General features: G+C 52.4%; 6 protein-coding genes across 6 annotated transcripts; all 6 read left to right on the forward strand.

Moving 5' to 3' along the window:
• Positions 1 to 43: 43 nt before the first annotated feature.
• Positions 44 to 12,197, forward strand: K489DRAFT_380543 (uncharacterized protein). The gene has a single exon (XM_033604908.1). It carries the CDS (start codon positions 477 to 479, stop codon positions 12,090 to 12,092), a length of 11,616 nt encoding a protein of 3,871 aa, XP_033460178.1. The 5' UTR covers positions 44 to 476; the 3' UTR covers positions 12,093 to 12,197.
• Positions 12,198 to 12,553: 356 nt separating this feature from the next.
• On the forward strand, positions 12,554 to 13,216 carry K489DRAFT_319758 (phosphatases II; the record flags this gene model as incomplete). Its single annotated transcript, XM_033601408.1, has 1 exon — positions 12,554 to 13,216. The coding sequence occupies one exon, from the start codon at positions 12,554 to 12,556 to the stop codon at positions 13,214 to 13,216; it is 663 nt and encodes a 220-aa protein (XP_033460179.1).
• Positions 13,217 to 14,611: 1,395 nt separating this feature from the next.
• On the forward strand, positions 14,612 to 15,136 carry K489DRAFT_370722 (uncharacterized protein; the record flags this gene model as incomplete). Its single annotated transcript, XM_033603166.1, has 1 exon — positions 14,612 to 15,136. One exon carries the CDS (start codon positions 14,612 to 14,614, stop codon positions 15,134 to 15,136), a length of 525 nt encoding a protein of 174 aa, XP_033460180.1.
• A 918-nt stretch (positions 15,137 to 16,054) lies between these two features.
• Positions 16,055 to 18,936, forward strand: K489DRAFT_380547 (phenylalanine ammonia-lyase). The gene is made up of 3 exons (XM_033604909.1): positions 16,055 to 16,540; positions 16,598 to 16,704; positions 16,759 to 18,936. The coding sequence occupies exons 1-3, from the start codon at positions 16,131 to 16,133 to the stop codon at positions 18,642 to 18,644; spliced, it is 2,403 nt and encodes an 800-aa protein (XP_033460181.1). The 5' UTR covers positions 16,055 to 16,130; the 3' UTR covers positions 18,645 to 18,936.
• Positions 18,937 to 19,316: 380 nt separating this feature from the next.
• On the forward strand, positions 19,317 to 21,723 carry K489DRAFT_357512 (purine and uridine phosphorylase). Its single transcript, XM_033602559.1, has 2 exons — positions 19,317 to 20,695; positions 20,763 to 21,723. Exons 1-2 carry the CDS (start codon positions 19,663 to 19,665, stop codon positions 21,575 to 21,577), a joined length of 1,848 nt encoding a protein of 615 aa, XP_033460182.1. The 5' UTR covers positions 19,317 to 19,662; the 3' UTR covers positions 21,578 to 21,723.
• Positions 21,724 to 24,206: 2,483 nt separating this feature from the next.
• On the forward strand, positions 24,207 to 25,259 carry K489DRAFT_294189 (uncharacterized protein; the record flags this gene model as incomplete). The annotated part of the gene is made up of 1 exon (XM_033600268.1): positions 24,207 to 25,259. A coding segment is annotated over one exon (1,053 nt), but the record flags the coding sequence as incomplete, so codon positions are not given.
• Positions 25,260 to 26,280: the final 1,021 nt, after the last annotated feature.

Here is a 26,280-nt window from a genome sequence, read left to right on the forward strand (position 1 = left end):
AGTCTGGGGTCTCAACTTTCGAGCTTTTGCTACAGGCCAGAGAGCCATCGCAAATTCACGTCTTCCTTGTGCGACCGCAGACTGGCACATCCATGGACACGACATTCCAACCTTACCTTTTTTAATCGTTCTCGATTCGATGATCACCTGATTTTAATCGCCGGTAAAGACTTTTTCAAAAACATCATCAACATCGCCATCATTGTCAATGCGCCGAGAATAACGACCCATCTTCCACCTACGATTAATTCACCAAAGTCGCGCCTGCACGCGACTCAAGAACAATCACGAATCTTCACTTCACATCACCCATTCATGCAAATCTCGACCGCACCGAACGCTTGGAAGGATACGGAAGTTCTGGCCCATTTCTGAAACGCTTAAATGAATTGAGAACGCTTTCTTCATTTCGGAAACGACACCTTCGACGCTGAGTCGCCCTGGGCGATTGCTGGCCACAAGCCAGATCGTTCACCATGGCGGAGCGCTCGCTGGAGACGTTGGAGGGGAGGCTCCGGGATCCAGCGACCGATCTCAAAACAAAGGCGAATCTCTTAATTGAGCTGCGCGATTCACTTGAGATAGTCAGCCAGGCATCTGGATACTCCAACTTCCTTACGAAATTTGTGCCTCTCTTTTTCACAATCCTTACGGATACACCCATATGCGTTGCGCCAGATGATGCGCTATCAGAGCGCAAGGTGCGCCAGCATGTCCTTGAGATCTTGCATAGGTTGCCTGTCTCGCCGGATCCGCAGGTGATGGAGCCGTTTGGGGAGAAGATCATTGACAAATGCATGCAATTGGTGGATGTGGAGGCCGAGGACAACGCCGTATTATGTCTGAAGATCATCATGGACTTCTGTCGGCATCATGTGAAGACTTTGCCGGTTGCGGAGAAGTTCTTGCAGCTCATCCTGAACATCTTCGACAGCATGCCGCAAAGAATCAAGGATACCTTCGAGACTGGCGCAGCGCAACCTCCAGCTTCCAGTGTGCAAATACCCTCAACGACTAATGTAGGAACGCCTGATACCCCATCAGCCTCTGGAGCGACTGCGAGCGGGAACACTGGCACTACGACCGGCGAGTCTTTGCCGACAGGCAGTCAGAGTTTCAAAGTGATCGCCGAATGTCCGATCATCGTCGTTTCGATATTCCAGAATCACAGACAAATTGGACCGAAGCAAGTGGTCAAATTTACACCTCGTATCAAGGCTGCGCTCCTTCTGCAGGCCCCAGCGCAGAAGAAGGCGCATGACGAAGCCAAGCAGAACAACACGATTTTCACCGGCATTGCAAAGGAGTTCAAAACAAGTCGTCAAATTACCGCATTTGGAGACATGATCACAGCGCAGGTCAAGACCATGTCCTTTCTTGCATATCTACTTCGTGCCTATCAGTCAACGATGTCGGATTTTTTGCCTCATCTGCCAGATCTTGTCGTTCGCCTTCTCCGGGATGTACCGCGAAGTCACACTGCCACACGCAAGGAGCTTCTTGTTGCAATTCGACATATTATCAACTTCAATTTCCGCAAGCAATTCCTTCCTGTGATCCTCCCACTCCTGGATTCCCGGACACTCGTTGGAGATTCGTTGACAGCTGATGCCACATTGCGACCGTTGGCATACACAATGCTTGCTGACTTGATCCACCACGTTCGAGAGCAATTGACGTCTGATCAAATAGCTCACGTAGTACATGTATACGTAAGCCATCTCACCGGTGATGATGGCGTAGAAGTCCCCGGAACGAGCTATCAGACGATGAGTGCAAAATTGCTCCTTAATATGGCCGAGTGCATGTCGAAGATGCCCGAGAAGAAGGATGCTCGGTACTTGATGATCACCGTATTGAATGGCATTGCAGATAAGTTTGCAGCCATGAACAGGGCATATCCAAATGCTGTCAAGCTCTCCCGACAACAAGCAGAACAAAACAACTCGGGAACAGAAGCGCCTGCCGAGTCGTATCTCGCTGTCAAAGAAATGAAGCCGGATTGGGACGAGACGGACATCTTCAACGCCATGCCAATTAAAGCCACGAACCCGCGGGATCGGGCCATGGATCCTGTGACCGAGAACAAATTTCTGTTCAAGAACCTCCTGCAGGGACTGCGACAATTTTTCACACAATTACGAAACAGCAATCCTCCGAGGATAAAGGAGGATGTGGATCCATCCAACGCACCTCCACACTGGAACGAATTGTCTTCAGGATTTGAGGCGGAAGAGGTGAATGTTTTGGTCAAGCTTTTCCGTGAAGGTGCGAAGTGTTTCCAGTACTATGCTCCGTTGGACCAAGCTGGCTCAGGCGATGGCAATGCCGAGACCAACAGCAGTTTATCGCAGACAGCCAATTCCAAAGAAGAGAAGGATCTCCTAGAATCGTTCGCCACGATCTTCCATAATTTGGATCCTGCGACTTTCCACGAGATCTTCACTTCGGGCACGCCGTCTGGTCTAGAGTTCCTGTATCGCCAAAACTTCCGGCACCCTGCGCTTCTTCATGTTCCGCAATTCCTTCTCGCAAGCGAGGCAACAAGTGCAGCGTTCTGTGGAATGCTGCTGAAATTCCTCATGGGCAAGCTTGACGAGGTTGGCGAGAACGACAACACCAAGACAGCTGTGCTATTGCGCCTCTTCAAGCTTTCGTTCATGGCTGTAACATTATTTTCCACCCACAATGAGGGCGTCTTGCTCCCTCATGTTCGCGATCTAATCACGCGCTCGATCGAGCTCTCAGTCACGGCCGAAAACCCGACCAACTATTTCCTTTTGCTCCGATCACTATTCAGAAGTATCGGTGGTGGTCGATTCGAGCACCTCTACAAGGAAATCCTTCCTCTTCTAGAAATGCTTTTGGAAGTCCTCAACACGCAACTCGCTGCAGCCTCAGACGGTAGCACTCGCGATCTCTTCGTGGAATTGTCACTGACCGTGCCGGCACGTCTCAGCCATTTGTTACCGCATTTGTCGTATCTCATGCGACCGCTCACAGTTGCGCTTCGAGCAGGCGAGCAGCCCGCCACACCAAATTACCGTGGCAATGGAAGTCCGAGCGACAGAAGTATCAACCCTGCAGGTGTCAACGAGCTTACCGCTCAAGGTCTTCGGACCCTTGAACTGTGTGTCGACAACCTGACTGCCGATTACTTGGACCCGATCATGCAGCCTTGGATGTATGAGATTATGGGCAGTCTCTGGCGCATGTTAAAACCAGTGAGCGTTACGGGCGCCACTATGAACAACGGTCAGCTCACAGGTACCGGCCATATGGGAGCTCATACAGCCGTGAGGATTTTGGGCAAACTGGGTGGACGCAACCGCAAATTCTTGACTGCTGCACCCGAACTTGAATGGCGCACATCGGCGGATGATGCTGCAAGCTTTGACGTCCATTTTCTCAGCCCGCATTCGAGCAAGAGCAGTCGCGCCATGCCAGCACATCTTGGAGTCGACGCTGCTATCGACAAGCTTTGGGACACGCCTTCAACAGCGGCGGGAAAGAAATCAGACGAGTTTTACAAGCGACATGCTTTCAAGCTCATCACGTCTCATGTCAAGTTGCTGGTCGGCTCGGACAACCTTCCCGACGATCTGGCTCGATTGATTCGGCTCCAGGCTGACGACCTTGCGAACAAGAGCTTTGACTTCGGTTCAGATCTTTTCTCTGTGTCAGAGCCGGGTGCATCAATGGCCAAGAGAGACGAGCAGAAATATAAACTCCTCAGACTGATCAAAGCAGTCATCCATGCAACCAGCATCGACTTCTTGAAGCCTGAAGCTGACAAGATCCTACTTTCTGTGTATCGACATTTCATGGTCGTCGAGCTGGGCACTGCTGTAGCCAGAGAGAAGCATGCAAGTCGCCCCTTCGATGCCAGATCTGGTGATGGTCCGGTGTTTATCGACACCGTGATTTTGGCACACGCAATTTGCGACAGCTTAGCCTCGTCCATCAAGGATGTACGAGAATCTGCCGAAAAGGCGATGATTCTCTGCTACAAATTTGCATCTACGATCTTCGGATCAGAAGCAAAAGTGGAAAGCCTCCCGTTCTTCGCCAAGCTTGTTGAAGTGCTCAGTCATGCTTGTTACGAAGAAGAATGGTTCACCAAGAATGCTGGTTCCATCGGTCTGGCGATCATTCTTGACGTGAAGAAGCTGCCCTTTTCTGATTCGTGGATCGCTGGTCGCATGCACGACATGCTCAAGGCCTTGCTTTACGTGGTCAAAGACATGCCCCAAGAGCTCCCAGCGAATATCCGCGTGCAGGCTTCTCAGGCAGTCATCGCTCTTGCGACGCGTTTCGGCAAAAGTGGCCTGGAGACCAAGGCTGATCTCGAGAGCAAGGATAGTAAACTCAACATCCTTGCTAACCGGCTTATCGGTGAGGTCAACCACATGAATCGCCATGTCCGTGAGACCAGTCAGACAGCATTGAAGGAGCTCGCCACATCCTTGGACATGCCGTTGGTCGAGCTTCTCAATCCAGTGAAAGAGCTGTGCATTGCACCCATTTTCATGAAGCCATTGCGTGCCCTACCCTTCGCCGCTCAGATAGGTTACATTGATGCCATCGACTTCATGTTGACGAGCCAGGGCGAAAAGGAGATCATCATCTACGACGGACACTTGGATCGTCTCATCCAGGAGACTATGGCTTTGGTCGACGCCGAGGATGAAAGCTTGGCACAAAAGCCGCAGGAATATCGCCCGGCCGATAGCATCGTCCGCCTGCGCGTGGCGGGTCTCAAATTATTGACCACTGCAATTAAGATGCCTGGATTTAACGCCACAAATACGCCTGGCCGGCAAGGACAAGCGCAGACACGTGTGGCACAAGATCGCGCAAGAGTCATCAGCATTTTCTTCAAATCGCTTTACAGCAAGAACAAGGACGTCGCTGCTTCGGCAAATGCTGGTCTACAACATGTTCTCTCTTCGAACGCCAAGCTGCCTAAGGATCTACTTCAGAATGGGCTCCGCCCGATACTCATGAATGTTCAGGACGCCAAACGACTTTCTGTTGAGGGCCTGGAGGGACTACGAACGTTGCTGCAGCTCCTCCACAATTATTTCAAAGTCGAGATAGGAACCCGGCTCCTCGATCACATGAAGTTGATCGCTGACAAGACCACGCTTCAACGAGTGTCCTTTTCCCTGATCGAGTCTCAGCCGAAGATGCGTGTGGTGACCGCCATCTTCAGCGTCTTTCATCTGCTACCAACTCAAGCATCGCAATTCCTGCCCGATCTTGTCCTTCGTGTCATGGATCTCGAAGCCACACTGCGACGTACACGAAGCAGTCCATTCCGAGCGCCGCTCATCAAATATCTTAATCACTACCCCACTGAGACCTGGGCGTATTTTAGCCGCAAGCTGAAGGAAGAGGCCCTCGGACGCTTCTTTGCGCAGATCCTGACTGATTCTGATAGCGGAATTCTCAGAGAAAAGGTCACCTCCGAAGCTGATGTCCTTGTAAAGTCGATCACAGCTGAACAAACCGATGCCGATCGTGCGCAAGCGTCTGTCAATGCTATCCATGTGGCGCATGCGATCTGCCAGTATCCAGAGACTGAGAAGCCATTGCTCGAGAATAAGGCGACCCGTGACGCGTTGTTGAATGCAGCGCAAATGCTCCGCAGGCAACAACAGCAAAGGAAACTGCCGAAGAACCTCCGCCTCGCTGCGATCCAAAGCGGTAGCCAGATCATGGAAATTATCACAGCATACCTCGCAAAGCACCCCGAGGATCTTGATGGATTGTTCAACGTTGTGAGCGCGAGCGCTAAAGGCGACCTGCGGCCTTGCCCTTCGCTGTACGCGTTCTTGTACACCAACGTCATCATGAGCACCGTGGTGAACCAACAGAGAGCGATCATGAACCGTTGCATTGACATCTATGCCTCAAAGGACGCTCCTCAGAAGCTCAAGTGGTTCGTGTTCCACCACATTTTCAACCCGATCCTTGCAAATGACGCCCAGCGGAATTGGTCGATTCTTTTCATCGAGAAAAATAAGGGCACACCGCTACTAGATCGGTCTCTTTTCGAGCAAGTCCATTCCAAGCTGTGGAAGGGACTTACTGAGCCCGAGCCTGAGTCCACCGACGGGTTGACGCTGGGTACTGATCACACTCGCATGGAGCTCCTGCAGACTTCTGCGTTCTTAATCAAATACCACCACGAATTCAGCTTCGACTTCCGAAAAGACATCATCAAATTCGGCTGGAACTGGATCAAGCTCGATGATCACATCAACAAATTTGCAGCTTATGGCTTGATTGCATACTTCATCCATTTCTACGATACCCCAAGCAAGATCGCCATGCAAGTGTACAACGCTCTGTTGAGAGCGCACCAAGCCGAAGGTCGAAACCTGGTCATGCAGTCACTGGAGATTATTGAGCCTGTCATGAAGAAGCGCTTCGGTACACCGGCCCATGCAATTTTCCGTGTTCCTAAGAGGATCATCACGGAAGAGCTGAACAACACCCAACAGCTCACCTGCATCTACCATTTCATTGTGAGACATCCTGATCTATTCTATGAATCTCGCCAGGAGTTCTCGTCAAGCATCATCACGACCATGAACAAGGTGGCGCCGGTGCCCAACTCGAGTGTCGAAAGCAGGAAGCTCGCATTGAATCTGTTCACGCTGATCTGGCAATGGGAAGAGCGAACGGTCAGGGAGCAGGGATCTCTGGCCACAGCCGACGCGCCCAAAAAGGGCGCTGTAGCGAACGTGCAGCTACGTCTCATTTTCATCAAGTACATGGTGCACTTCATTGCGACCAGCCCGGAAAGATTCCCAGCATCATCGCCGAAGCCAGATTCGAAGGATAAAGATAGCTGTGCTGTAAGCCCGCCGGCACCGTCCACAGAGATCGTGACTAAGTCTTTGGATATCCTTCACAAACTCCTCTCAGCTCCATACTGGGATGATGTCGACATCGACAACATGATCCCCAAGGTCACGGAGACATTCCTCACAACCGATCAGAAGACTGATGAGAAATATGATGTCTGGCTCACGCGGGTCATCAACACTACCCAAGTCGTCAAGGTCATGTTGAACTCGCGTTCAGACGAATGGGTCCTTGCTCATCTGCCGCTGGTTCAGAAATTGCTCGGAAAAGCTCTGCGCAGCGAAATTCCAGAATATCAAGCCGCAGTGCACAATGCGGACCTGGCTGAGAATGTCAAGCCGAGACTACCCCCAGTACTGCAACGTGCCCTCGAACCTATTCCGATCGTTCAGTCTGAGGAAGATCTTCCTGATGCAGACAGTCCCACTGATGAGTTCATCGGATTCTTGAACACGATGGCTGGAGACTTGCTGAATAACGGCAACCATGTGCCCGCAATCAATATCCTTTGGGCCATGGCTCAACGCAGGGCTCAGGACATTGATACCCATATCCCGGCGCTCCTGAGAATCCTGCAAACGAAACTGGCCAAGGACCACATTACACATTCAAGCCCGAATTCTGTCCCGCCAGGCGAAACTCGACCTGCTCCCCCAACTGCTCAAGAAGCGGAGACAACTGTCCAGATGGTTATCAAAGTGATCGAAATGCTTTCAGACAGGATGACGACACTGGGCGAATCCCGCCGACCGTACTTGAGCGTTTTGGCATCTCTTGTGGAGCGATCATCAAGCAATGAGATCTGCGAGAAGATCCTAGCTCAGGTGGAAGAATGGGTTTTCAATCCTGCCGAGCCGGTGCCTACGCTCAAGGAGAAAACTGCCGTTCTGCAGAAGATGCTTCTCTTCGAGAACCGTGCCGACCACACGCTCTACAACAAATTCCTGAACCTGGTCATTCGTATCTACGAGGATCCGAAGATAACTCGATCGGAGCTCGCCGTTCGCCTGGAACAGGCGTTCTTGGTCGGCTTGCGCTGTCAAGATGTTGAGATGCGCGCGCGATTCGTGACGATTTTCGATAAAGCCCTGAGTCGATTCCCGAGCAATCGATTCTTCAAGCTCATCTGCGAACAGCAGTGGGACGTGCTTGGCGACTCCTTCTGGCTTAGCCAAGTTATCCAGCTCATGTTTGGGACTCTCGATCAGCAGACCGTGCTGCACCTCGCAGAGGATGACTTTCGTTGTCTACAAGCTTCACAAGCTTTCAATACATACAACGGGGACTCTCGACTCAGCGATGTCATGGTTGACGATGGCTTGGAAGAACTTCTCGCCCACGAGCGGAACTTCATGGTTGAGATAGGAAATGTCCGCTCCCGGGATGTTCTGATCCCGTTATCGGAGCTTCAACATACGGATTGGCAACTCGCACATGACATCTGGATTGCTTTCTTCCCGATGTGTTGGTCAATTCTTTCCCGAGAGGATCGCGAGGATGTGGAGCAAGGCTTGATGCAAGTCCTGGTCAAAGATTACCACCAACGTCAAATGGACCGCCGCCCGAATTGTGTCGCCACATTGCTCGAAGCAATCGCGAAGTCAGAAATTCGCGTCAAGTTCCCACCACATCTGATGAAGTACCTGCTCAAACAGTATGATGCTTGGTACGTTGGAGCGACGTACATGGAGGATCTCGTGATGAAGCCCATTGTCGACACACCAAACGTTCGCGAAAGTGCTCTCGATGCTCTCGTGGAAACCTACGCAGGTCTTGAGGAGCGAGATCTATTCTATGGTGTCTGGCGTCGTCGAGCAGCCTACGTGGAAACCAATGCTGCCTTGTCATACGAGCAAAACGGCATCTGGGACAAGGCTCAAACGATGTATGAGCAAGCTCAAGTCAAGGCACGCACAGCGTCACTGCCTTACTCGCAGGGAGAATACATGCTCTGGGAAGACCAATGGGTTCTCTGTGCGCAGAAATTGCAACAATGGGAGATACTCGGAGAATTCGCCAAGCACGAAAATATCAACGATCTCTATCTAGAGGCCATGTGGAGAAACTTCGAGACTTGGAACACTGCCGAGAACCGTGAACATCTTGAGAATGTGGTTAAAGCAGTTTCTGATGCACCCACACCGCGCCGGCTTTTCTTCCAATCTTTCATCTCGCTTCTCAAGATGCACAACAAGACTGAGACGCAGCAAGAATTTGCGCGGATATGCGACGAGAATATTCAGCTTTCAATTAAGAATTGGCACAAGCTACCTCGTCGCATTACGACAGCACACATTGGCTTGCTTGAGAATTTCCAGCAATTGGTGGAGTTGCATGATGCTAGCGTCATCTGTCAAAGTCTGGCGCAAACAACGACCGCAAATCTCGATGTCAAATCGCAGGAGCTCAAGGTCCTGCTCAGCACATGGCGTGATCGCCTGCCGAACACTTGGGACGACATCAATGCTTGGCAAGACATTGTCACATGGCGTCAGCACATATTCAACCTCATCAACAGCACCTATCTGCCTCTCCTGCCGCAGAACGTGCCCAACAATGCTGCTGGAAGTTCTTACGGTTACCGTGGATTTCACGAGACTGCCTGGATCATCAATCGCTTTGCTCATGTCGCTCGCAAGCATGAGATGCCAGATGTATGCATCGCGCAGCTGGGCAAGATCTACACGCTGCCAAACATTGAGATTCAGGAAGCTTTCTTGAAGCTTCGCGAACAAGCAAAATGTCATTACCAGAACAAGAGCGAGTTGACGTCAGGCTTGGAAGTCATCAACAATACCAACCTCAACTACTTTCAGCCCCAGCAGAAGGCCGAGTTCTACACCCTCAAGGGCATGTTCCTGAGCAAACTCAACCAAAAGGATGATGCGACTGATGCGTTTGGCACCGCTCTCTTCTTCGACATCAAACTACCCAAAGCGTGGGCGGAGTGGGGCAGATACAGCGACAATTTGTTCAAAGAAGATCCCAAGAATCTCGAGTTCGCTGGTAATGCCCTGAGCTGTTATCTTGAGGCTTCTGGACAGTACAAGAGCGCCAAATCTCGGAAACTATTGAGTCGTATCCTATGGCTGCTGAGCTTGGATGATGCTTCAGGCACTCTGGCGAAGAAGTACAATGATTTCAAGGGTGATCATCCTTGGTGGTACTGGGTCACATTCATCCCGCAGTTGCTCACGAATTTGTCCAGAACTGAGGCTGAGGCCGATATTGCTCATGTCATCCTCAATAGCCTTGCAAAGACATACCCGCAAGCACTTCACTTCCAGCTTCGCACGTCGCATGAAGATATGCAGGTCATCCGCAAGGGACAAGAACTACGTGCGGCCAAAGCAAAAGCAGCGGAGAATGTCAAGCAAGAATCGCCTGCTGCTAATCGTCCGGGCAGTGCCAGCAGTCCCCAGGCACAATCTAGACCTGGCACAGCGAATGGCGAAGCTACCGCAACGCCTGCCGCGAACAAGGATACCGTCATGACAACCGATGAAAGCACAAAGAAAGAGGAGAGCAAGACTGAGGAGTTGCCCAAGCCGAAGAAGCCATGGGAGCACACTGATCGATTGGAAAAGACTCTTCGCACCGCCTTTCCATTGCTCTATGCGTCTATGGAGGCCATGGTTGAGCAGATTCAACGTCACTTCAAGTGCCCACCTGATGAAGATGCTTACCGCTTGATCGTTGCGCTGCTGAATGACGCGTTGAGCTACACCAATCGCTCACCCAACTCGTATTCTCAGGATGCTAAGCTACCACCATCAACGGAAGCCAACATAACGCGTTTCGCGGAGTCGATATTGCCAGCACACATTCGGAAGAGCTTTGAGGCTGATTTCGTTGCGAACAAACCCACGATGCAAGAATACATCAACAAGTTGCGGAAATGGCGTGACAAGATGGCTGAACTGCTGGATCGTAAACCTTCCAGCTTCCACCTCGCTGAGACAATCCATCTCGTCGGATTTCGCTTCATTTGGTTTGATGATGTTGAAATCCCAGGACAGTACCTGCAGCACAAAGATAAGAACCAGGACTTTGTCAGGATCGAGCGTTTCATACCCGTCGTGGATCTTGTTCGTGGCGTGACTGCTTGTCACCGGCGCCTCAAGATTCGTGGTCACGATGGAAGCGTCCATCCATTCGCGATTCAACATCCTACTCCTCGCCACAGCCGCCGTGAGGAACGCATTCTGCAGCTGTTCCGGATTTTCAACAGCACTTTGTCGAAGAAGAAAGAGAGCCGTCGTCGCAACCTACAATTCCACCTGCCGTTCATGGTTCCTCTTTCTCCGACAATCCGCATGACCCAAGATGACGCTTCCTACATAAGTCTTCAGGGAATTTACGACGACCACTGTAGACGACATGGCCAGGACAAGGATGCCCCGCTTACTTTCGCGATGGAGAAGATGCGCACGTTGTCGCCTCAGCGGCCTGAACAGTGGGCCAACGTCCGACTTGAGTCACTCAACTATGTGCAACAGCGATATGCAGAGAAAGATCTCGTCCGTCAATACTTTTCCACGACTTACACCTCCTTTGACGACTTCTGGCTGTTCCGCCGTCAATTTTCTTACCAGCTAGCAGCTCTAACGTACATTACTTTCACCATGTTCATGACTACTCGTTACCCGAGCAAGATGCACATCTCGAGACGCACTGGAAACGTTTGGGGATCCGAGCTCCTTCCATTCCTGAGCCCGCAGCGACCCTACCTGCACCAGCCAGAGCCGGTTCCCTTCCGTCTGACTCCCAACTTGCAGGTGTTGATGGGCCCGATCCACACCGAAGGGATTTTCGTCGCCGCCGTGATGGCCATCGCGCGCTGTCTAACCTCCGACATCACCGCCCCGATCCCCGTCACATCTGCAGCCGCCAACGGCCAGAACGGCGCCGCAGCATCCACCACGACCATCACCGACAGCATGAACAGCGAACTCGAGCATCATCTCTCCATCTTCGTCCGCGACGAGATGCAGCACTGGTACATGGCCTCGCACCGCCAGGTCGTCAAAGAGGACGAGATGCGATCCAACGTCATGCGCAACTCCGAGGCCATCGTTAACAAAGCAGTCGCCATCGCGAAGGAACCTACCGCGAACAATATCCCTGCCAGTCAATGCGTCCTCGATCTCATTGCCAAGGCTACAAATCCCGAGAAGCTGGCACAGGCGGATTTGCTTTGGATGCCGTGGTTGTGAGGAAAGAATTTATGCTTGTGATGAATTGGACAAGACAAAAGTGTGTGTACTTCCAACATCTTGTGTATTGGTACGAACGCGAATCGGAGGAGGCAGGCTTTGGGAATGGGTTTATTAGTGTTCGTTTAGCGCGGCGTTGAGGGTGGATGGTATACCAAAGTTCTGGATGATGGACCTTTTTCAAAACTATTGTATTTATGGAAAACTTCACATTAGCAAAACTAGTCAATTGCAACAACCTTTTTTTCTTAGTATCAAGCGCATCTTCATTAGGGACATAATCTCACGACAACCTTAAATCCACTTCAAATCTCAGAATCGAGCGCATCGTTGTAATTATCATCGACCATTTCACAACAACCTTATACTGTGTTACACTTCACAACTCGAAAACCAACGTTCCACAATCGACACCTCAACGCCCTCTTCACCATCGCCCGTGCGCCGCGACGATGTCGCGCATGTGGGAATTCGCCCATCTAAGCGACCACTTCAAGGACATCAACAGCCTCGACCTCGTACCCCGCACGGCGGCGTCCGCAGGTGTCGCAGGAGGGCGCCTTTTCATCGGCGGCATCGGCGCCCTCCACGAAGAACCCGATCCCTTGCCTGCTCGCAGAATCACGCATGTCCTCTCGGTCCTCGACCACGATGTCCGAGAGAAGCGGCCCCTGACTGGTTATCGCCATCTCTGGCTGCAAGTCGAGGACAGCCCGGAGGAGAATCTCCTCAGGCACTTCGAGAAGACGAATGCGTTCATTGCGAGTGGTTTGAAGTCTCGTAGCCGTAGTAGTCAGAGGGACGGGGAAAGGGATGGTGGTGAGGGCGACGGCGGGGTTTTCGTGCATTGCGCCATGGGCGTCTCGCGGTCTGCGACGATCGTTTGTGCGTATCTCATGTGGGAGGGGAAATGCTCTACGAAGGAGGCGCTTGAGCAGTTGAGGGAGGGCAGGAGTTGTTGCCGACCGAATGATGGGTTTATGAAGCAATTGGAGGTTTATGAGAAGATTCTCAGGGCGGAGAGTGAAGGTGAGAGGGAGAGTATCTATGGGGAGTGGGTGAAGCAGCAGTATTCCCATGATCGGGAGAGGTTGGAGATGGAGACGAGACGGTCGAAATTATGAATGTTGAGAGTGTAGATTTGGTATCTGCATTTCTCGGCGCGATGGATGTGGGAGATGCCAGTGACGACTGCTCCTCTATCTAGGATCATCAAGCTTTATCCCAGAACTTGCATACCTAGATATTCAGTCCTCAATCGCCAACTCTCGTACCCCCAACAGATCGCATCTTGCCGCAAATCGAGTGATGATGAATCCGCAAGACCGTTTGAGGAGCCGAATCATGTCTCCGTGACTGTTGAAGCATTCTCCTGAGGTTCTCGTAGCAAGTCATCAAGGCGGTCGGAGGCGATACGATCCCGATGCTACCCATCAGTTCAAAACGCATGACCGAGACCAGTGACAGCATGCTAGTATTTTCGAGTGGAGGTTTTGATGGTATCTCGTGGTGGCAGTGCAGCCATCATGCTCGATGGAACCTGCAGGAGGCCGTGCAAAGCTTTCACGATACATGAGTGCCGGATTCCACGCACGCGCGTCTATAACACGCTGAATGCCTAGCCTCACAACGAGATTGAACTAACCGCGACAACACAAATTGGGACGTGACAAAGGAATTATCTCTTTCAGATTATCCTTCATCCACAAGCTTGGATTTCCAGATCTCTCATGGCAGATAATGCGTCGCAAGCGGCCGGCGTTGGCAAGGATCCGGCTGGTACTCCTGCTCGCGAACCCTCTTGGGCTAAATAACGTCCGGTATAGTTCACGCTGGAAAGATGTGATGGCAAGGATGAACAGTCAAGGAGCAGGTCAGTATACGGCAAAGCACTCACATGGGATTCTGATGATGCAGACGGCCCGCGCATTCGCCTGCTTCGCATCCGAGAGGTGATGGAGACAGCACCGCTCTGCTGTGATCTGATTATACGCCCCTTGTTCGAAGGGCAGGTCTCATATATTGCATTGTCATACTCTTGGGGAGACCAATCGAAATCAAAATATCTCTACCTGGGAGCTGAGAAGCGCCGCTTCAGAGTGTCCGCCCATCGATATGCACACCGCAATTGAACGTCTCCGAAGTCGGGAAGATCACATTGATGTCTGGGTCGATGCGATATGTATTGATCGGGAGAATGGCCTTGAGCGTACTATGCCGAATTCCCTGCCGCTTCTCATCATTCCGACTGGGCGTGGTGTGGATGTATAGGTCTATATCCCTTTCCGCCTCACCTGCGATATGTCGCATCCCTGAGGACAGTCACATAGCTGTATGTGCCAGCCAAAGTTTCCGAGAGGTATGAGATCAGTTGTATATAGGAACGTGTGTATAAATTATGTGTATGTATATATGTATTTATGTATGTATAAGTGTGTATAGTATGTATACGTGTAAGCAGGTATTTATGTATATTTATATGCAGGTACAACTACAAAGGAAAAAGCCAAAACAAAGAAATGCCGATGCCAATTCGGCCGGCGCCGAGGCAGGATCCGTTGAAATGCAGGGACAGAAAAACAAAACACCTACGCTCGCTTCGTTCCACGCGCGGGTGTGCGCTGGACTGGCGGGCTGGCAAAGGGCTGGCAAAGGGCAAAGTCGGGGTGTGGGATGGACGGACGATCTGCCCCCGTTTGGCGCTATGTGTACCTAGAATATTGATTGCCCTGCCCGATATATTGGACGGGGCGTCTCAACATTCTCATCTTCGCTGGCTGGCTGGCTGGCTGGCGGCGGTGAAGACCATCCACCATGCAATTCCCGCCTGGGAAACTCCTTCCTCAGTCAGTGCATTTTCCACTTCCGGCGCGACTTCTCCGCTCTGGTGCATATCCGCTGCACCTGAAGACCACACAGCTCATCATGTATTGCATATGGTGCTGCAGACAAGGTATCTCGCGCGCGCGCAGGGAATGCAGAGCAGGCATTGGCGTCGTCGTCGTCGTCATCGTCGTCGTCGTCGTCGTGGGTTTGCGCCGTAGTTGTTTGTACATCATCACGGCACTGTGCAGCACCTAGGCAAGGTATGGTATGGTAGATCCCTTCCTTCGTACGCGCTCTCCCAGCCAGCTTCTCCCAACGAGCTTCTCACTTCCGGGAAGGGGAGAACGAGGAGGACGAGGTGAAGACGATGGAGTGCATTGCTGCCACCCAATCAAGAAGAGCATACATATCCCTGTTGTTCCTCAATATACCAGGTACCCAACATCTACATCCTCATCGTTCCAGCAAAGACCTTCTCCTCCTGTCCGTCTTCGATGGTGCTTTACACGTGCCGGCGCACGTCATCAATTCCACATGAAGATCGGAGAGTCGATCAGCGCCGGTAGACGATGACCGGTCGATTGAGATCGTCGGCATTTGCTTCACGCCGGAATGTGTCTCTATCAGATCGGTCGTTTGTGGCGTTTGCACCGTTCAGCCCCGTTCAGCCCGTGCAACGATGTACCTGTCAGTAAAACAATAATAATCTTGGGATAAATGTAATGTACTGTCCTGTACTGTACGGCATGCCTTGGCGGCGACGACGGAGAAGGAAAGGGCAAGGGCAAGGCTGAGAAAAGCTGTGGTCCCTTGTGGAATTGTGAAACATGCCGTACATACCTACCTGTGCGTGCCCAGGTATATCCATTCATTGCCCTTGTTATTTCATTCGCCCATCGTGCTGGCAGCAAGTAAAAAACGATATACGATCTGCAACTGCAACAGTTACACCACGGCCTGGAAATTTCCCGAGTCGCCGTGCAGGATAAAATTCCTTCATGAATGGGCGGCAAAAGAATAACAACCTTGGAGGCGGAATTCATAAGTGGTCGGCTGTCCCAACCTGGAATCCCATTGACCTGTTCGTCATTCACTTCCGCCCTCGCCTCGCGACATTTCTTACATAACCTTGCAAGGTTTGCTGCATTTGCATCATTTCAATTCAATCCACCTCGATCGAACATCTCAGCTACACAATAATCTAAGCCCACGATGCATTTCCCAGCCGAGGAAGACCACGCCGAGCAGGGCGAACTCATCGCCATCTCCGCCTTCCTGTCTCCCGCACAACTCGAAGCATTGCAGGCCAATCTTCAAGAGTCACCGCTGGTGCGCACATCTGACGAATACAAAAGCAGCCGAGGACGACCTGCACAGCTCAGCGCTCTCCGCAACGACTCGATCACGGATTCATTACAACTTGAGACGCAAAAGTTCGCCTCATCAGGTGTAACTTCCTCACGCGGCCTCTCCCCACTCCCACAACCATCCACATTCCTTGAGCGGGTCTCGAGGCATCAGGGTGATCTTCGATGCGCCGTCTCGGGTGGAGCTTCTCCTGCTCCGTCGGTGGAGATCAATGGCGACGAATTGATCATGGCCGACGTGGCCAGTGTGGCATAGTATGCTTGACGCTCAACTGCTCCATTGCGAACGACAGGACTGACTCGTTGTCGTAGCTATGGCGCCAAAGTCCACATCACAGCCGACGAACACACTCGCCAACGGATCGCCGACAGCGTCAACTTCCTTAAGGAACACCTTGACGATGGTGGAGTCGTGTACGGTAGGAAGACTCGTCACTGCGTCGTGCATTTCCCATACTGACACACCCTTCTAGGCGTTAATACCGGATTCGGTGGCAGCGCGACCACACGTAGCGCAGACCTGGTCAACACCCAGAGAGGCCTCGTGCAACTTCTCAATTCGGGGATAATCTTGACTCCCGAGGATAAGAAATCCGAGGTCTTGTCTTCTCTCAACAAACACGACATGTCGCGGCCTGCTGTTCGAGGCTCCATGCTCGTCCGCGCCAACTGTCTCCTTCGAGGCCACTCGGCTGTGCGCATAGATGTGATCGAAACTCTCATCAAACTGCTCAATCTCGACTTCATACCTATGGTTCCACTACGCGGTTCAATCTCTGCATCAGGCGACCTTTCGCCATTGTCATATATTGCTGGTGCACTTACCGGAAGTCCCGACATTCTCATCGACTGCCTTCTTCAGGATGGAAGCCGAGAGATCATGACTGCAGACAAGGCCTTGGGTCTGGCGGGATTGAGGCCGATCGTGATGGGTCCCAAAGAGGGTCTAGGTATGCTCAATGGCACATCTGTCAGCTGCGCTGTTGCTTGTCTTGCATTGCACGAGACGCAATACCTAGCTCTAGCTGCACAGGTATTGACGGGTATGTGCACCGAAGCCATGGGAGGTTGTGCCGACAACTACCACCCTTTCATCTCTCGGATCCGTCCTCACCCTGGACAAATCGAGACCGCCGCTAACATCTACTGCCAAATTTCGGGCTCGCGCCTAGTCTCTGGTAAGACGGGCGCAGCAGGCGAGCTGTATCAAGATCGTTATGCCTTGCGCACCGCATCTCAATGGATCGGCCCTTACCTCGAGGATCTCTCGCTCTCGATCGACCAGTTGACCATCGAACTCAACTCGACCACAGACAATCCTCTCGTCGATCCCATCAGCAGGACTGTCCACAACGGTGGCAATTTCCAAGCCGTGGCCGTCACCTCCGCTGTGGAAAAGGCACGTCTCGCCTTGCAGATGATCGGAAAGTTGCTCTTCGCCCAGTGCACCGAGCTCATCAATCCGATGATGAACAACATCCTCCCACCGAACCTCTGCTTCGATGATCCAAGCACATCCTTCACCTTCAAGGGCGTCGACATCAACATGGCGGCCTACATGGGTGAGCTCGCATTCCTCGCGAACCCGGTCAGCTCCCACGTGCAGTCCGCCGAGATGCACAACCAGGCGCTTAACTCGCTCGCTCTGGTCTCCGCCCGCTTTACCCTCGACGCCGTCGAAGTCGTCTCGTTGATGACCGCCGCCTACCTCTACGCCGCCTGCCAAGCCCTGGATCTCCACGCGCTCTTCAAAGAATCCTCCAAGCTCATCCTCAGCGCCGCCCGCTCCGCCTTCGACGCCCACTTCCCGCTAGAATCCGCCTTTGCAAACAACCCCTCCGCCGCCGAAACCTGCTGGACGACCCTCGCCGCCGCGATCCACGCCGGGCTGATCGAGTACAAGATTAAGAACCGTCTCGACCGCGCCCGCTTGACCGCCGAAGCAACCGTCCTCCCTCTAACCAAAGCCCTCCTGGCCATCAACCCCACCAACACCGCCATCTTCGCCAACCTGACCACCTGGCTCCCCACCCTCACCGCCATCATCGCCGACTCCCTCCTGACCGCCCGCCAGCGATTCGCCTCCGCTTCTCCCGGCGGCCCCACCACCCTCCGATATCTCAGCCCGGGCTCCGCGCGCATGTACCGATTCATCCGCGAGACCCTGAACGTCCCGCTGCACCGCGGCTTGATCGAAGATCCCAATTTCCCCGATGCGGAGCTGCAGGGGATCACCTTGGAGGATCCGGAGAAGGAGAGGAAGACCACGGGGTCAAGGATCGGCGTCATCTACAAGGCGATCCGGGAGGGTTGTCGGAAGGGCGGCTTTGGGGAGGTTGTCGTTAGTTGTCTTTCTTGATTTCTTCCTTCTTCGTGTGCGGGTTCGGCTAGAGTGTGGAGCGGAGGAGGCATGGAGTCGGGAATGGCGTTTCTTCGTCGCTGCGTTGTAGTTTCCACGATACACCCGGAGTTTTCCATGGTCTTTTTTGCATCGGTTTTCATCGTCACGCATTCTAGTCTATCGCGGTTGAGGCTTATTGTCAACCCCCCCATCCTTGCTTGACGGAACATTTGCGTGCCGGAACACGAAACTCCCATACTCGTACTTTCGAACACATTATCTTCCTCCATCTATCAGCGAATCATTCTCCAAAAACAGCCTTACATGCTACTAGTCCCCGTCCTTGAAGGAGCCTATTTTGGCGGTTCAACCGTTGCCAGCACCTGATCGAACATGGATGTATACCGACGCATTCCTTCCGATATTCGCAGTATTTTTGACATATTTTGCGCGCGGTATTGGACGATTTCTGCTCTTCGCGAAGGATGTCTCGCGATTCTGTCAGACCGTGCCAAGACTTTCCGCTGGTAGGCCCGGAGTCCAGATCCGTAGTAGCTGACGTCTTGCTCCTTCGGGGGAAGATCGGGTTGCACTACCGACGGGCGCTTTCACGTGGCCGAACCCGACGGACCCAAATCATCAGTGGTTCGCTGGACGTTCCTCGAGCAACCTTCTCGCATTTGCCTTCACGAAATCTCACATCATGGCTTTTTCGCTGCTTGCAATCTTGAAGCTCTGCAGGCGCACGACAACAGACTGCAGAGCGTAATGTATCCAGCGGAGAATCATCTATCCCTCTTTCCCGACGGCTCATACGCATGCATCGGCAACCCCGGACCCTTGGAGCGGCTGCAGTGAGCTTTTGTCCAATGGCGACAAGGCTGAGCGAGGCTGCGCAGCGCTGCGCCTCGATGCGCCCGAGCCTGCTCTTTCCTTATGTTGTGCCCTCTGGCTAAGTGAAACCTTTTCTTACATTATTACTTTCCGCATTCTCAGCGATCCGAACGCCACAAGAAAATATCGTGCCGTCTTTGTCATGTTTGACGTATCGCGGTATACTGTCGGTTGGGTCTGTGCGATTCCGACGGAGCGTCTAGCAGCGCGGCGGATCCTAGACGAGGAGCACGACTATACTGAGTATGAGTCACCGCTGAACGACAACAACACCTACAGCTTCGGCAGCATCGGTCGACACAACGTCGTGATCGCGGCGCTGCCGTCTGGGGAATATGGCATAAGCAATGCCACAGGCGTCGCTCGAGACCTGTTGAGGTCGTTCACGAATGTCAGGATTGCTTTGATGGTCGGCATTGGAGGCGGCGCACCGCTCGTTGGCCCTGGACTAAAGCAGAAACGAGACATCCGTCTCGGCGATGTCGTAGTCAGCAAGCGAGGCGCAGGACAGGGTGGAGTCCTTCAGTACGACTTTGGCAAAGTTGTTCAAAACAGAGCCTTCCTGCCTACTGGTCACCTGAACCAGCCGCCAGCGTTCCTCCTTACGGCGCTCGGCGCTCTCGAGGACGAGTACAAGTTTCCAGGAATCAACATTGATAAAGACATATCAGTTCTCCTTGCGAAATATTCGGAGCAGTCCAAGCAAGGAAGACTTCTCCAGAAGGAATACCGGCGTCCAGACACAGCGACCGACCGGCTTTACAAAAGCGACTTCATCCACCCGGATGACAACCAAGAGTGTTCCAAAACTTGTGACCACATAGAGAATGTGGTGGTGCGAGATGCCCGGGATGACGAAGAGGACGTTGTTATACATCAGGGGCTGATTGCATCGGCAAACTCCCTTATGAAAGACGCACACCTTCGTGATACGTTCGCGAGAGACTTGAGCATATTGTGCTTTGAAATGGAGGCAGCCGGTCTGATGAATCAGTTCCCGTTTCTTGTGATCCGGGGGATCTGTGACTACTCGGACACGCACAAGAGTAAGGAATGGCAGCGATACGCGGCGTTGACATCGGCGATGTATGCTAGAAGACTTCTGCTGCGAGTCGCACCAAACCGAGTGGAAGCAGAAACGAAGCTTAGTGAGCTCCAGAAAAGTCTTCAACAGGGTATGTAATTAGTCTTTCTTGTTTAGTGATCTCTAATGCATTTTAGTATTGACACAAGTTGCTTAAGTCAATGAAAAACTCGATCGACAGAATACAAGCGCTTTACAAGCCGGTATTGAGAACTGGCTTGCGGCTCCGGACCCGTCTACCAACTTCACCAACGCTATCAAGCTCCGTCACGCAGATTCAGGGCGCTGGATACTCTCCTATAATCACTACCGGGAATGGCGGGAAAACAGATTTCCACTCCTATGGTTACATGGCATCTCAGGTTGTGGCAAGACTGTACTTTCATCCTCGATTGTTGAACATTTAAAAGCCGACCCGGACGAGCATCGTCCGATTCTATACTTCTACTTCGACACCCAAGACGTGCGAAAACAGAAGTTAGATCACGTGCTCCGATCGCTCATCAAACAGCTTTGCTATGTCCAGAATACTAATCGTACAGGTCTAGAGGACTTGTATAGTTCTTGTCGGAATGGATCCGACCAGCCAAGCTTGTCAGCATTGAAAAAGTGCTTCAAGGACATGTGTACAGACAAACCTGTCGTGGTGTTGTTAGATGCCCTAGACGAGTGTCCTGTGAATGAAAACGCTCGAGAAGATGTCTTGGCCTGGATTGAAGATGTGTGCAAGGATATTTCTGCACAGCTACTCGTCACGAGTCGGCACGGACATGATATTGAGACGGCAGTCAAAAAGTCCGCTCGCCACAATGCAAAGATCGAAATTGCAAAAGATTTGATCAACAACGACATTCAAGCTTTTGTTCACTCTCGTGTCTACGATCCCAACGGCAGCTTGGGCAGATGGAGGTCTCGACCAAAGGTTCAGCGCCAGATTGAGATGAAGCTAAACGAGAAATCGGGTGGAATGTAAGCAAACCGTTTCCTACGCATCTCACAGTTCTGACGATTAAAGGTTTCGCTGGGTTGTATGCCAGCTCGATGAGCTCAAGAATTGTATAGATCCTGCAAGCCTGGATGCAGCCTTGCAAACCCTTCCTAAAGGTTTAAACGAAACGTACGATCGCATTATCTCTAGCATACCAGAACACCAGCAGCAGAATGCTATTCGCATTCTACAATTCTTGGTATATTCCGAGAGGCCTATGCGCGTAGAGGAGATAGTTCACGCTATCGCTGTACATCCCGACAAAACACCCGCATTTGATCCGAATAATTGCATACCAGACCCGAACGAGGTTACCGTGTATTGCCGAAGTTTGACACAGATCTCCCACCGGACATATTGGAGTGAAGATGTGACTGAGCTACAGCTTGCTCATGCATCTGTCAAGGAGTATCTGCTACTCCGGCGTGAAGAAAACCCTTTCCAGAACGCCCTTCGCGAATCACAAGCCCGGGCTTCTATAGTCGAGATTAGTCTGGCCTACCTGTTCGCGGCTTCGCAGAATAACGAAAACAAGGATCGGAATCAGCAGCATCCCTTCCATTATTATGCAGCGCGACACTGGACAGATCATGCTCGACTTGCTGAGAAACATGGCGAGGCAGTGTTGGGATTCACCTCGAAACTCTTTGCAACGGACACGTTTTACAAGCATTGGCTGGAAAGCTATGATCCCGATCCGGGACGCTTCTATCGTCCACACGGACTAGAGTTTTTACCAGCTCCAATTTACTACGCATCTTTGTGTGGTCTACTGAGATCAGTCGAAGATCTGATTAACAACGGCGCCGACATTAACGCGCAGGGAGGCCATTTCGGTAACGCCCTCCAGGCTGCATCAGCTATCGGTTACACCGAGATCGTCCAGCTGCTACTCGATAGGGGCGCCGACATTAACGCGCAGGGAGGCCAGTTGGGAAACGCCCTCCAGGCTACAACAGTTCACGGTAATACTAAAATCGTCCAGCTGCTGCTCGACAACGGCGCCGACGTTAACGCGCAGGGAGGCCATTTCGGTAACGCCCTCCAGGCTGCATCAGATCGCGGTTATACCGAGATCGTCCAGCTACTACTCGACAAGGGTGCCGACATGCTCGACAAGGGTGCCGACATTAACGCGCAGGGACGCCTCTATAGTAGCGCCCTCCAGTCTGCATTAGTTCGCGGTTATACCGAGATCGTCCAGCTCCTACTCGACAAGGGTGCCGATATTAACGCGCAGGGAGGCGAGGGCGGCAACGCCCTCCAGGCTGCTTCAGCTAGCGGTTACGCCGAGATCGTCCAGCTCCTACTCGATAAGGGTGCCGATATTAACGCGCAGGGGGGCGTATACGGCAACGCCCTCCAGGCTGCATCAGCCTTCGGTCACGTCGAGATCGTCCAGCTGCTGCTCGACAACGGCGCTAAGGACGATACGTAGGGAGGCTAACATGTACTAGGTTACCTGTACTATTACAGAATTTGCTCTGAATATAACCTTTGCTAGCGCTCCTTCCAAGATAGAAATCCCGTGCATCTCGAGTGTGAGTTCACACACAAAGATCTTCCCAGGTCATTCATTCAGCCGTTACTCTTGTGACTTCTGGGCAACCATTGATGCACCAAACATTCTGCGATGATTATCCTCCACGTCAGTGGGCGAGGATGCCGTTCGAGTGATGCCCTCAAACATTCTTCCCTCGCGCGTCACGTTGCGAACGTGTGTGATGCTGTAGTAATGCTGCTAGAGCCCTCAGCGTACGATACTGACAGCGCGTTCTCTACCAAACATGTTGCTAATCAGGTCTTCTTAACATCCGAAAATGGACGGAGTCAAGGCCAGTATCGAGGATCCCTTTGCTCACAATTTGCGCAAGACATCGTGACCGAGAGTGTAATAAGCCTTCGAATTTGAGGACTGGCACGCAGGTGTTCTGTCAAGCAGGGAAGGGGGTTTGAATATACATCTCTCACCATGACCGTTCTTCTTGAAGATTCATCGCTGTGCTCGTCCTCCTTCAGATCCAGTACTTCATCCCTATCCTCTCCATATACCCATGAAGGAAGCGGCGCTGGGAATGTCTACGCCGTCTCTCCCAGATGAAACTTTATCCGCGTACTCTCTGCGGAGGAACAACCAATCCGTCCTAGTCCCTTTCCCCGCAAAGACGAGATGATCCGTGCATATTATCAACAATCACGCGTCGTCAACAGCCCGCTCATCATCTAAAGCCTTTGGACTCCTCCGGGATTCATCATCACCCATCAATCACAATGACTCTCCCGATTTCTTCGAGTGCGCCCGCTCTTGGGTTCGTCTCGAACTTCTCGGTGACTTCGTGCGGTTGCAATGATGTATTGATTCACTATAGCCCCAGCGTCGGGGTGGACGAACTTTGAGTACGAAGGTGTTTGTTGGACTGGACGGTGATACATCGCACGGGTTTGCGCCTATTGCCGTTTGGTTCGAAGAATCTTGAGATTGAAATCGAGACTGGAAGAAGGGAGGAAAGAGATTTGCAAGAGGATCAGAGAAAAGATTCTGAAGAGTTGGGAAGCAATCGGACATCGGAACGGAGAAACACACTGAGATCGAGAACGTCAACACACCGGCAAAATGCAATTCGAATCGCTCCCAACCGAGATTGTGACGCACGTCTTTCTTTCACTCAGAGATATCGCATCTGTGAGCGCATTGGCCTCGACTTGCCATCGCTTCAACGACATCTTCAATTCGTCCAAGCGGCTACTCATCTTACTGGAGGCTGCAGATGCCGAGCACGGTCCCGTGGAAGATATCTTACAACTCTTGACGCAAAATGCGTCTCAGCCTGCCCATGTTCGACGACATGTGCCCGTTTCCGAAGTACTCCTGCAGCAGGTCATCAAGACGGGCCGCATCGCACAGCGCTACGAGGAGATCTACCCGCTCAAGAAATGGAAGGACGACTATTCTAACCGTCGGCTGCTCACCGAGCTCGAGCGCCACAGGCTCCGCCGGGCAATCTACCGGATCTGGCTATACACTCGCGCCTTCCACAATTCGTCGCACCTGCGCACGACGCGGTGCATTCCCGCCGTCGTGCGCGAACGCGCCGCCCTCCTCCAGAACTTCCCGACCGACGAACTCGCCGAAATGCACGACGCCCACGTCCTGCTCCGCGAGCTCATCGCGAACAAAATCTGCCCCTCCAACGGCAAAATCCGACACCGCTTCCGCAAGCGCCATCCTGAAACCCTGCATCACCACCACCAATCCCTCCTCGTCAACATCCACCTCAACTATCCACCCCCTCCTCTCTCCGTCGCCGCGACGAGCTTCGCCGACCGCTACCATCCAAAACCCTACGGCGCCTCCTACTCCCACCTCCTTTCCTCGCCCTCCGCCCGGCTCGCCGCGGACCCCAGCGGCAGCGCCGAGGGCTGGGGTGACGACATCACGCACTACTACGTCGTCGAGGACATGCTGAAGCTGTCGCCGGAGACGATTCTACTCTTGCGCGACGCGGGTCTTCCGCGTGCGGACATCGAGGCGCACGTCAGGGCTCTGGGGGACTGGTTCACCAACAATGGCGAGACGTTCGCGGAGACTTTGGCGAACGTTGTGAGGGGACGAGGGATGGAGTGGGAGGCTTTCGGGGAGGCAGTGGAGGGACGTGGGTTGGGCGTTGTTACGGATGATGAGGATTATTGAGGCGTGCAGACTGGTGTCTGTTGGCAATGCGGGATTTCGAAGCGCGTTGGCACTCCATTACGATTGGCTGTTCGTGATCGGATGGAAATCCGAATGTCGTGCAGGGCATCGCCTTCTCCGAACAAATAACAGAAATGCTACATGTGAAACACCATAGGCGGTGAACAGGCACCGAGATCGCTTATTATCGGTCTTGCATGGTGTTCCCCATCAATCTGGGCCGAGATTCCCGAACCTCGTGCCCTTCGCTCCTCTCCGGCTGTAATGAGAGCCTCTTTCGCCCGATAGACGCAAACTGTACGCGGAAGTTCACCTCGTTGCATTGTCCTTCTCCACTGGTTCGCGATGAGTAGTTCGCGAAAAGCAGATCACGGATGAGCAATTTCGTCTCATAATATGACCCATTTCCTTCGGTCACATGTACGCCTCTCTCGGCAAGCCACTAACCCAAGATCCTCCTCCTCGGATCGAACCGAAGCCAGAGATGAGACTCTAAGCGAGGTTTTGGGAGGCATACCATGGAAGGGCAGATAGGCGGATCCGCTGTCAAAGCTACAGCTTATGTAGTATACGCTTTTCATTCCACCGTGGTGAAGGAATAAAGAATGAACTCGAGGACGAAGTATTTCACGTCGCCTGGCGTCTAGCACATGAATCGAACCATCTTAATAGCTCCATTGTGATGTACTTGATGTGGGAAATTGTTATCGCAAATTAATTTATGGGTAAGACTCGTGAAGTCTTGTTTATATTTGCCTTCCCACAGCGTAGGAACATGGATACCTTTACTGCCACTGGCCATGATCTGTGGTGGACGAGCGAACGTTGAACCCATCACGCCCCCTCTCGTCTCGGATTCTGCCGCGCCTTGATGCCAACGACAGCGGCTCGACCAGATGCCGCAAAAAACACGGGAAGTGCCTCTCTCCCTCGCTCCTATGCGCGCACACAGTACAAGCACAGCCGGACTTGCCTCCTCTCCCCAACCAAATAGCCG

The sequence above is a fragment of the Dissoconium aciculare genome (assembly GCF_010015565.1).
Source record: "Dissoconium aciculare CBS 342.82 unplaced genomic scaffold K489scaffold_6, whole genome shotgun sequence".
Classification (NCBI taxonomy): domain Eukaryota; kingdom Fungi; phylum Ascomycota; class Dothideomycetes; order Mycosphaerellales; family Dissoconiaceae; genus Dissoconium; species Dissoconium aciculare.

Excerpts from the sequence above, each read along its gene's own strand:
- K489DRAFT_357512 (XM_033602559.1), top strand. The coding sequence starts at position 19,663 with ATGTTTGACGTATCGCGGTATACTGTCGGTTGGGTCTGTGCGATTCCG. Across the intron at positions 20,696-20,762 it reads CCAGAAAAGTCTTCAACAGG|TCAATGAAAAACTCGATCGA; the intron begins GTATGTAATTAG and ends AAGTTGCTTAAG.
- K489DRAFT_380547 (XM_033604909.1), top strand. The coding sequence starts at position 16,131 with ATGCATTTCCCAGCCGAGGAAGACCACGCCGAGCAGGGCGAACTCATC. Across the intron at positions 16,541-16,597 it reads GACGTGGCCAGTGTGGCATA|CTATGGCGCCAAAGTCCACA; the intron begins GTATGCTTGACG and ends TCGTTGTCGTAG. Across the intron at positions 16,705-16,758 it reads CGATGGTGGAGTCGTGTACG|GCGTTAATACCGGATTCGGT; the intron begins GTAGGAAGACTC and ends ACACCCTTCTAG.
- K489DRAFT_380543 (XM_033604908.1), top strand. The coding sequence starts at position 477 with ATGGCGGAGCGCTCGCTGGAGACGTTGGAGGGGAGGCTCCGGGATCCA.